The sequence below is a fragment of the Argopecten irradians genome, chromosome 2 (genome assembly GCF_041381155.1).
Source record: "Argopecten irradians isolate NY chromosome 2, Ai_NY, whole genome shotgun sequence".
Lineage (NCBI taxonomy): Eukaryota > Metazoa > Mollusca > Bivalvia > Pectinida > Pectinidae > Argopecten > Argopecten irradians.
In genome coordinates, this window is record NC_091135.1 from 8196865 (window position 1) to 8208977 (window position 12113).

General features: G+C 34.4%; 1 protein-coding gene across 5 annotated transcripts in view; it reads left to right on the forward strand.

The window, feature by feature from the left end:
• The window catches only part of LOC138314338 (ceramide synthase 5-like), a 73005-nt gene that overhangs the window by 27115 nt on the left and 33777 nt on the right, over positions 1-12113 (forward strand). For all 5 annotated transcript variants that reach the window (XM_069254631.1, XM_069254633.1, XM_069254632.1 and 2 more), the window contains exons 2-3: positions 1397-1523; positions 8242-8348. In XM_069254631.1, the coding sequence (XP_069110732.1) occupies positions 1397-1523; positions 8242-8348 (234 nt within the window). The remainder of the gene's footprint in view (positions 1-1396; positions 1524-8241; positions 8349-12113) is intronic.

Here is a 12113-nt window from a genome sequence, read left to right on the forward strand (position 1 = left end):
TGACAGTGAGCAGTGTATCTGTATATCAAGATGATTTTCAGAATAAAAAATATGTAAAAATAAATCTAATGCTTTCCTTCCTGAAAATATACCCGAAAAGTCCTCTTTTTCAAAGGCTGGAATGTAACATTTCATTACAATAGTACTTCAGGAGAGATATTTTATAAATTAGCTGTGTATGTATGTCTAGTCTAAGTAATTTGTATAAATACAGTAGTTATGACATGCGTCTACCTATCAAATGTTACATAAACTATTTCTATGCTGGTATACTTGCACAATGAAATTATACAGTGGCTTGGAATGTTAGGAATGTGATGAAATTTGTTGTTGCTAGTGATACAGTGTTATTGTAATACCGACCTAAATTGTTTACCCTCTCACTGTCTATGTTAATACACCAACATTTGGCTATGTCCCTTACATCTACTGTGCTACATAAAACTTCTCGTCTGCATCTGACATCAATGCATTGCATTACCTCTTTGTAATGCATATTACATTACTTCTTTTGTATATGCTGAAACATATACTAAAATATATCAATATTTCTGGATGCTGTGTGGAATTGAAAAACCTTACGAATCATTGTTATGAATCCATTATTATGAAAATCACTGTTTATAATTTGCTTAAAATTTTACATATGATTGGAACTAAATTTGAGGCCCATGAGGGGGGTTGGGGGTGGTGGAATTGTACATACTGTATTTGACCCAATTATTGCCCAGGGCGTTTAAAAAATTGAAAAATGAAAAGGTGCTTAATAAGACAAAATTATTGCAAACCTATACAGTTATGATAGTTTTGGTCTTATGCCAGGGCAATTGAAATTGAGGCCTCAAAAGGGCTTTATAGGGACATTTTGGGTATTTATTGGGTCAAATACAGTATGATTGGAACTAAATTTGAGGTCCGCTGAGGCAATTGCAAGATTAAGTGCCGTATGTTGATGCTTTCCTTCTTATACTTTTGGCTTTCTCATCTTAACTTGGCGCATGCTGAAATAACTACCTCATTGAAAATAGAAATTAAAGCAAACTTCACCAAATCTACTTTCCAGTCTATTTTATTCCATAATATCCTTGGTATCCCTCTATAGATGTTACAATTATCGGTTAAACCTCTAAAATATATCCTGGTATTTAAACTTGTGTTAATTAGTATATATTTCTAGTAACAATTTTGGATGGTTGTTGTTATAGATGACAAAAGTTTTTAACTTTCTTTGATTTCTGTAATATCTCAATGTCTCAGTATGTCATTGCGAAGAGGTGAATGTTTGTCTGATCAGTAAGACTTGTAATAAAAACTCAGTATTTGAAGGAGATGTAATTATAAAAACAGAACAAATGTTTTTTTTCTAGATACTTATCATAATAATTCTCTTTTTCAGATATGTTGCCGCACCTATTGGGAGATGTTTTGGAATCAGAGACACACAACCAAGAAAACCTCCACCCAACCCAGTCCTGGAAAAAGCCTTCAGGTGCCACAAATTTCCTGACAATGAGAGAATGCAGGTAAACATACAACAATGGATCATAAAATTTAAGTTTATAAATGGTTGTTCATATACACATACATTTGCCACAGAGAGACTGACAAGTACGATTAAGCTGCTCATCACTTCAGTTTGTATCTTAGGTGGGGGAGATTTCATTTCTAGTTATCGAAAATGGCCCAAGAACCATAGAAGTCTCAAGAATCTTGTCTATATTGGGGTATATTGCATAGATATCTTGAAATTCAGTTTTGGCATGGAGCAGTATATACCAGTGCCATTTCTTCTTGATTAGCTAATTGTTTTAATGCGTAACCTAAATGAAAAAGCATCATGCAAATTCTTTAAAAATGTATTAAAAACCATATCCCCCTGCAACACCATGCAGGTATAATATTTGGTGTGCTGAAATTTATAGTGCACTTTGATCATTTATAACACTTACATCCAAAATCTGTGGAGATGATTGTCATAAAAACGTCCCTATAGCCCCTTAGGAGAAGAATCTAGGGAAAAGACATTAAGTTTGTTTCATGATACTTCACAACAGAATCCAGATAGATTATCCATTATCTATTGACTTGCTCAGTTCAGGTATTTCTATGTTAGATAGATGAGCAAATATAAAGTACTTGAGGGTGTGGGCCCATCCACTCAACTCCACTGGAGTAATGTTTTAAATTGATGTCAATGTGATCATTTATCTACCAGATATGACGACTTAAGATAGGAGTTTTACAGATTGACATTTGGTATGAATTACTACCTCTTGAACTATGTCACAGAGACAATATTGCATTATAATGAATAGTATATTTGGGAATAAATTTTTGAATAACATTAAAACATTGGAAGATACATATAATATATGTTCAAATCAATTAAAAATTACCTCTGCTTAAGGCTATAAACTAAAATTCACCAGCTGTTATGTCCCACCTTTATATACAAAAATGTACATGTATACAATATGTATTGTATAATGTCACCTGAGCAATGTAACATATTTACTAGTCATATAAATTTATTGACATGCCAGCTAAGGGAAGTAACTCTTGAAAATCTGACACATTTGATTGGAGTTGCTGTGCCTTTTGTTTCAGGAATTATGTTTGGTATGATAACGTTTCAATATTTTCTGACCTTCCACTTTTAATCTACAACAAAATACCTTTCCACGAGCACACAACCCTAGTTTCTGGAGGAAAAAAAATGTTATTCTTTGATTGTTTTCTTTGCAAATTATAAACTTCTAGGATGAGTAAAAATTATATATACATGTACGGGGTATATATATATATATATATATCGTAAGAGAAAATTTAGTCTTGATGAAAGAAATGTATCAGTGGTTTCAAAATGTAATTGAAAATATGACTTTGTATTATGAAGCTACTATCTTGAGTTGATTTGATAAATATATTTTAATTAATTATGAATTTTTATAGGATTGCATCACTCGAGAACTGGGTTCGTATTTATAGTCCACTTCAGGCACTCTTTGTTTCATATATATATCGATGAAAAGTAAATCTACAATGACTGTATAAAATTAATAATATTTAATATTCAGGAAACATATTTTAAATGGAAATAAAGTTCTTTGAAGGGTTACACTGGGCCTAAAAATATTCTACCAATTATATCTTGGTCATGAGATTGAGTTCCATTTATGTAGTCTTAAGTATTAATTACATAAGCAATTCAAAAATTGATGTAAAAAACTTTTTTCTTGGTTTTGAAAACTCTCATGCTGAGGAATTTGATGAAATTGAAGACAGGAATTAATGTCTGAAATGTTGCCAGGAATAACATTAACTCCTTTCCAGTGCTGATATGTGAAACATTTCATATTTTTTGTACTAAATGTGAGATAGAACAAGTGCTCTGGATCAATTACATAAAACCCTGCACCTGGTACTTGGTACTATCTATTAATCACCTTCCAAATCTGACAAAAAAAATTTCATTTATGAAAAGGCCGGGGCAGCAAACACTTTGTTTTTACAGCAACCGCTCTAGAACCAAAAACTGTACATTATTTTATACCACAATCGATGCTTAAAGATGATTTTTTTTTTACTTGAAATTTTTTAATAGTTCTGTTAAGGATATATATAGTTGTCTTGATCTCAAAATTTAGATTTATAGATAGATTTTAACTTATTCACCCTTGAAGACTCATTTAGACTCTTCTTAATCAAAGACTAGACCAGTCCATTATAAAATGTCAGGGGGGAATGTTTCAAAGGATTAATTATAAGTGAAATACACCTTCCAATTATAGACGATATGCTGTGTTGTGCTGTGAAGAGGTTTTCATCATATTATTATAATTAGTTGATCATGATTACATTTCAAAATAAAATATACTGATTACCTCCCTTGTTTGTGTAATAAACAAAAAAACTCAATATCTGGTTTGGTTATTATTTTAATGTAATTAACAATCAAAAATTTTTTTATTGAATTCAAAACAAAGACATTAGACCATTTCTTGTCTGAAGTCGATCAATACAATTGTGATTAGTCTAAAAAAACAACCAACATACCGTTATTATATTTTTGTTGTCTGAAATGTCATGAAAATTAAATAAAAAAAAATAATCAAATAAATAAAAAAAAAAAAATAATTGAAAACTAAAAAAAAAAATATTAATAAAATATTTTTTTTTGTCTTTTTGTACCTTTATTATTAATGCATTTGTCCGTCGTCGTCCGTCGTCAGTCGCTTCCAGATCGTCCCGTAGTATGTACCGTAATCAATTTACATTTTCGAATCTCCTCCAAAAACTGTTGAAGCAAATTTCAATATGAATTTTGCTCTAAATCTTCTAAGGCATATCAAAATTGTGAATTATATGGTCCCCACCACCAGGGGCATTGGGAGGGGCCAATTGTAAAATTGAGTAAATTTTCGAAAGATTCTTTTCCTCTTCTTTTTGAATTCAAATACTCCTTCATTGATAGAAAGGTCACTTTATTTTATTTAGGTCCATTTGTAAATTGCGATAAAATGTAGTCAATGTTGTCCGATAATTATCAGTTTTCCCTATTACAAAATTTTCTATGACTGATCCCCCAGGGGCCTTAGGGGCGGGGTCAAAAGGGGTCAAATGGCTAAAACTTCCAAAATCTTCTTCTGAAATTCTGGAAATGGTAGAATCAATACTATAACTTTCATAAATAGAAGGTTCCTTAATGGTACCTTTACGCAAAAATTGTTGAATTTTATATGACCCTGGGGTCTCATGTTTTTCCCCTGGGGAGGGGGTCAAGTTTACTATAGTTTATATAGGGAAAAACCACATTTAATGAGCAATTTTTTGCTCTCAATTTCATTGGAAACGGAGTCAAACTTGGTTAGAATTATTAGCCTGAGATAGCATTTTAATATCATATCCACATTGGTTCCAGGCGCGACCCCCTTGGGGCAGATTGGGAGGGGCGGGGCTAATAAAACAAAACTAAAAACAAAAAAAGGGTCAAATAGGCTCTCTATAAACTTCAACCAATCTTCTTCTGAAATTCTGGAAATGGTTGAAATACAATATTATTTCCATTACATAGAAGGTCTTAAGGGTCCTTTACAAAAATCTGTGAATTATATGACCATGGGGTCTCATATTTCCACCTGGGGAGGGGGGGGTCTAGTTTACTTACGCGTATAGTTTTTATAGGAGAAAACACATTTCAAAGAGCATTTTGCGTTGCTCAATTTTCATTGGAAACGAGTCATACTTGGTTTTAGATCTATTAGCCTCGACGGATAGCATTTTATATTTCATATTCAAGATTTGGTCCAGGGCCGACCCCCTGGGCGGCAGAGGGGAAGAGGGGCGAGGGCCCCAAAAAAGGTCAAACTAGGCTAAAACTTCAAAATATATTCTTTTTCACAAATTCTCGGAATGAAGTGGGTATAATCAAATTAGAAACTTTTTAGAATGAAAAGGTCTTAAAGTTTTCTTTTGTTTATTAACAATTGTAAAAATTTATATGACCCTGGGGATCTCCTGTTTTTCCCATTATTGGGGTTAAGGGGGGCTTGCTTGTACTATTAGTTTATCTATAGGGTACAAACATTTGGGGATGAACATTGATTTAGCCCAAATTTCGTTTTTTAAAAAAGGAAATTAGTCATGACATCGGATTTGATGTAGAACTTATTTTGCCTAAGATTATTACGTCATTTTTACCACATTCCTATCCGTCCTCGATGACCCCCTGGGAGGGATCTGAGGGGCCCGCGATACCAAACCAGGGATTTCAAATTGATTAAAATTTCAAAAAATACCTCTAAGTTCACAGGTTTGATGGAAGCAAATACTCTTCATAGTCTAAAAAGGTCAAATTTATAAATCACTGACCAACTTCAAGGCCCAGCAATAGAGCATATAGTGTTTTTATGTCTTTAATTTGTTTTATTATTTTGTTTCATTATATATTCTAACTCAGGTGACCGTTAAGGCCCATGGGCCTCTTGTTTTGTATACTACATTTGAAGAACTTGCATTATATTTTTATTATCCCCCGCCCGACGAAGTTGGCGGGGGATATACAAATGGGGTCCATCTGTCCGTCCGTCCGTCCGTCCATCTGTCCGTCCGTCCGTACGAATGGTTTCCGGAGCATAACTCTAAAATCAGTAGAGATATTTTCACGAAAACTTCATACACACATTGGTCTTATGGTCTAGTAGTGCCTTTTGCTATTTTTAGGTTTTCATTTTTTGCATTTTTTCCGTAACCACGGAAACATTGCTGAAAATATCATATTTTTGTACCAGGTTTGTTTCCGGAGCATAACTCTAAAACCAGAAGAGATATTTCCACGAAACTTCATAGACACATTGGTCTTATGGCCTAGTAGTGCCTTTTGCTATTTTAAGGTTTTCACTTTTTGTACTTTTTTTCTGTAACCATGGAAACATTGCTGAAAATGGCAGATTTTTGTGTAAGAATCATTTCCGGAGCACAACTCTAAAACCAGCAGAGATATTTCTATGAAACTTCATAGTCACATCGTTCTTATGGTCTAGTAGTGCCTTTTGCTATTTTAAGGTTTTCATTTTTTGCAGTTTTTCCGTAACCAAGGAAACATTGCTGAAAATATCATATTTTTGTACCAGGTTCGTTTCCGGAGCATAACTCTAAAACCAGAAGAGATATTTCCACAAAAATTCATAGACACATTGGTCTTATGGTCTAGTAGTGCCTTTTGCTATCTTAAGGTTTTCACTTTTTGTACTTTTTTCTGTAACCATGGAAACATTGCTGAAAATGGCAGATTTTTGTATAGAATTGTTTCCGGAGCACAACTCTAAAACATGGAGATATTTCCATGAAACTTCATAGACACATTGTTCTTATAGTCTAGTTGTGCCTTTTGCTTTTTTATAGATTTCACAACTTTTTGTGCTTTTTTCTGTAACCATAGAAACATCGCTGAAAATATCATATTTTTGTAGCAGGTTCGTTTCTGGAGCATAACTCTAAAACCAGAAGAGATATTTCCACGAAACTTCATAGACACATTGGTCTTATGGCCTAGTAGTGCCTTTTGCTATTTTAAGGTTTTCACTTTTTGTACTTTTTTCTGTAACCATGGAAACATTGCTGAAAATGGCAGATTTTTGTGTAAGAATCATTTCCGGAGCACAACTCTAAAACCAGCAGAGAGATATTTTCACGAAACTTCATACACACATTGGTCTTATGGTCTAGTAGTGCCTTTTGCTATTTTTAGGTTTTCATTTTTTGCAGTTTTTCCGTAACCACGGAAACATTGCTGAAAATATCATATTTTTGTACCAGGTTCGTTTCCGGAGCATAACTCTAAAACCAGAAGAGATATTTCCACAAAAATTCATAGACACATTGGTCTTATGGTCTAGTAGTGCCTTTTGCTATCTTAAGGTTTTCACTTTTTGTACTTTTTTCTGTAACCATGGAAACATTGCTGAAAATGGCAGATTTTTGTATAAGAATTGTTTCCGGAGCACAACTCTAAAACCAGCAGAGATATTTCCATGAAACTTCATAGACACATTTTTCTTATGGTCTAGTAGTGCCTTTTGCTTTTTTTAGGATTTCACAACTTTTTGTGCTTTTTTCTGTAACCATAGAAACATCGCTGAAAATATCATATTTTTGTAGCAGGTTCGTTTCTGGAGCATTATAACTCTAAAACCAGCAGAGATATTTCCATGAAACTTCATAGACACATTCATTTTATAGCCTAGTAGTACCTTTTGCTATTTTTAGGTTTTCATTTTTTGCACTTTTTCCGTTACCATGGAAACATTGCTGAAAATATCATGGTAAATGGTAAATGTTACTTTGCAAAACTCCACCCATCTTTGTGTATATAGTCTAATATAAATGTCAAGGCTGTATACCTGTTTCAACAATTGCAGCCCCGCTCTACTTGAATTATACTCCATCTTTCTTTAGCTCAACTTCCTTTTTCCTGGGTTATTTTTTCATACACATAAGTCTCCACAATCAAACTTACTTCAGCTTTGATATCTCCATTGGCGGGGGATCTGAATGACTACGTCCTTGTATTATTATGCCATTGAAGCACTTGAGATTTTTCCCGAAATATAGAAATATGATTCTTTATAAGTGGTATATATTAACGATAATATGAGGACTTATTGACAATCTTCAGTTAATATTTTAATTTTACTATGTTGGGTGCAATCTTATTGTTCCAATTATATCTTTTATTTTCAGAGTTTATCAAAACAGACAGATTTATCTACAAGAAAAGTGGAAAGATGGTTTCGGATGAGAAGGAATCAAGATCGTCCTAGCCTTATGAAGCGTTTCACAGAAGCAGCGTAAGGATTTATAGATTGTTCTCCGTAAATTACATTTATTGCAGTCATTAATAACAACCTGTATGTACATCAGGTGGCTGAGTTTTCATCAATCTGTTGTTGAGCTCCAAATTCAGTTCTGCCATTACCCAAAGGGCCTTTTGAGAATTCATCCAATTTTAAAGAAGTGTTGAAAATGGCACTTTCATAAACTTTTTGTGTTCTTTTGAAGTCTTTTTGTTGTGGAAGTTATTTGCCCTGTTAGTGAGCAGGTGTTACTTCATGTATTTCATTGAAAAATGAACTTGTAATGTTTTCGACTGTTTTCTTAAAAAACACTTGACAGTGATCAATATTCTCATAGAAACAAAGATTTCTACACATGCAGTGCATAGCCATAGCTTTTTCTGAACAGAAGGAGAGGGATATATGTTGGATGAGAAGAAGCTCAGTTACATGATTTTAGTAAATAATGAAATATTTAGGGCACAGCTAATGGGGAAAAAAATGAAAGGATTATACAATGAGAAGTTTTCCTTGTCCAAATAAAGTCTCCATTTCTCCATTACTGTTCTGTGTATTTGACAGTCCAATGCTAGAATTATTATAGATTTTGCAGGCATCTCAGCCTCTCATAATTATGTAGCAGGATTGGACTTAGCTGATCAATCATGATCAGTGACCATGCAGTTCTGCATAAATTATATGCAGCTCATGATTAATCAGAAGAGCATCCGGCTAATGTCTAGAGGTCCCAGATTTGAATCCTGCCCGGGCCACTGTAATTAGAACATTTCACTACTCTGTGGTAAAGCGAGTTTCTATAATGAACTGGCCTGTTAATTTTGCTGAGTCAAGACCACCTTGTCAGACACATGAGATACTTTAAATATAGAACTTTGCACAGTGGAAATATTGATTGTAGTTAATATGGCGGTTTGGTGCCAGGTATAATGTATTTGTACTGTAATCGGGTGACGGAACAGGGATAATACTCTTTGTGAAAAACCTAATGTATCCTTTCTCCTATCTTTGTGACAACACTTATGTATTCTCTGTCCTATCTTGTGACAAACCTGATGGATCTTCTGTCCTATCTTGTGACAAACCTGATGTATCCTCTGTCCTATCTTTGTGACAAACCTCTCTGTCCTATCTTTGTGACAAACCTAATGTGTCCTCTGTCCTATCTTTGTCCTATCTTTGTGACAAACTAATGTATCCTCTGTCCTATCTTTGTGACAAACCTAATGTATTCTCTGTCCTATCTTTGTTTTATCTTTGTGACAAACCTAATGTATCCTCTGTCCTATCTTTGTGACAAACCTAATGTATCCTCTGTCCTATCTTGTGACAACCCTAATGTATCCTCTGTCCTATCTTGTGACAACCCTAATGTACCCTCTGTCCTATCTTGTGACAAACCTTATGTATCCTTTGTCCTATCTTTGTGACAAACCTAATGTATCCTTTCTCCTATCTTTGTGACAAACCTAATGTATCCCCTGTCCTATCTTTGTGACAAACCTAATGTATCCCCTGTCCTATCTTGTGACAACCCTGATGGATCTTCTGTCCTATCTTGTGACAAACCTGATGTATCCCCTGTCCTATCTTTGTGACAAACCTAATGTATCCTCTGTCCTATCTTGTGACAAACCTAATGTATCCTCTGTCCTATCTTTGTGACAAACCTGATGTATCCCCTGTCCTATCTTTGTGACAAACCTAATGTATCCTCTGTCCTATCTTGTGACAACCCTGATGGATCTTCTGTCCTATCTTTGTGACAAACCTAATGTATCCCCTGTCCTATCTTTGTGACAAACCTAATGTATCCCCTGTCCTATCTTGTGACAACCCTAATGTATCCTCTGTCCTATCTTTGAGACAAACCTGATGTATCCCCTGTCCTATCTTTGTGACAAACCTAATGTATCCTCTGTCCTATCTTGTGACAACCCTGATGGATCTTCTGTCCTATCTTTGTGACAAACCTAATGTATCCCCTGTCCTATCTTTGTGACAAACCTAATGTATCCTCTGTCCTATCTTGTGACAAACCTGATGGATCTTCTGTCCTATCTTGTGACAAACCTAATGTATCCCTGTCCTATCTTTGTGACAAACCTAATGTATCCTCTGTCCTATCTTGTGACAAACCTGATGGATCTTCTGTCCTATCTTGTGACAAACCTAATGTATCCTCAGTCCTATTTTGTCCTATCTTTGTGACAAACTAATGTATCCTCTATCCTATCTTTGTGACAAACCTAATGTATCCTCTGTCCTATCTTTGTTTTATCTTTGTGACAAACCTAATGTATCCTTTGTCCTATCTTTGTGACAAACCTAATGTATCCTCTGTCCTATCTTTGTGACAAACCTAATGTATCCTCTGTCCTATCTTGTGACAACCCTGATGTATCCCCTGTCCTATCTTTGTGACAAACCTAATGTATCCTCTGTCCTATCTTTGTGACAAACCTAATGTATCCTCTGTCCTATCTTTGTGACAAACCTAATGTATCCTCTGTCCTATCTTGTGACAAACCTAATGTATCCTCAGTCCTATCTTTGTGACAAACCTAATGTATCCTCTGTACTATCTTGTGACAAACCTAATGTATCCTCAGTCCTATCTTTGTGACAAACCTAATGTATCCTTTGTCCTATATCTTGTGACAAACCTAATGTATCCTTTGTCCTATCTTGTGTAATATAAAATTACCTCCCCTTCTTTAATCCATAAATTACCTAGCTTTGGACAAATCCTTTCATGGCTCAGTACATAGGGCAGTTTTGGCCAAGCAAAAACTGTTAGCTGTCCAGATTCTAGCCAGATTGGTCTTTACTGTTGTGGTTAAGTAAAACTATATATATCTTTCCCTTGGTAGCTCTAGATGTAAATGGGCATTTTCCTCATGTATGATGTGAAAGTTAAGTAGCAATAGCTACTGAATAGAGAACCTGCCAAAGAAATCTTTGGCTCTCCATTGGACGATTAACCCAACCAATCAGCTATTTCTATCACTGAAATGATGTGACAAATCTAAATTTGTTAGATGTCAGACATGTGTTATTGCAGCTGGAGTTATTAGTTAGAAGTCTGAAACCTTTATTAGACTGTGTGTGTATCAGTATTCCTTATCACTGCCTATATCAGGAATTGTCTACTTCACTTATGTAGAAATTCAACAATATTATCTGTACTCATAGAAGTTATTGGATGCCATTTGAAGATTAAATACTTTCAATTGATTGGACTTGTTTGATTTGAATATTACTAAAAATAGAAATAGATCAAAACTAGAAAAAGCAAGAATGCAGTTGTATTAAAAGAATGAAATAGTGGATCCTGTTGATCTATTATGACTGTACATATAGGGTATAGGATGTGGTGAAAGTTGAGGATGAATATATGACGTCTATAGAGAAAAGGCATAGGATCTGTTTGATTGTCTATTGTAATGTGGAAAGAAAGACAGACTGTTCCAATCCATGGCCATGGCATTTTGTCTTACACATATTTCTAGGTCAGATTTAATATTTCTTAGAGATAAATGCTACAAGTGGGTTTAGCATTGAGGATGTATTTTTATTACTCCCATCGTTTTGTAAGCTATACTACTAATAAAGAGGAAGGGATTTATCTTGGACATTTATGACTCATCTATAATTGCCTTAAAACGTAGCTTGTTGAATTGTCTAGGGAAAACTATCACATCAACCATTGATTATAGCAAAAAGCTTTCAGCTCAAGAAGATTTATAGGGCTCGCTCACC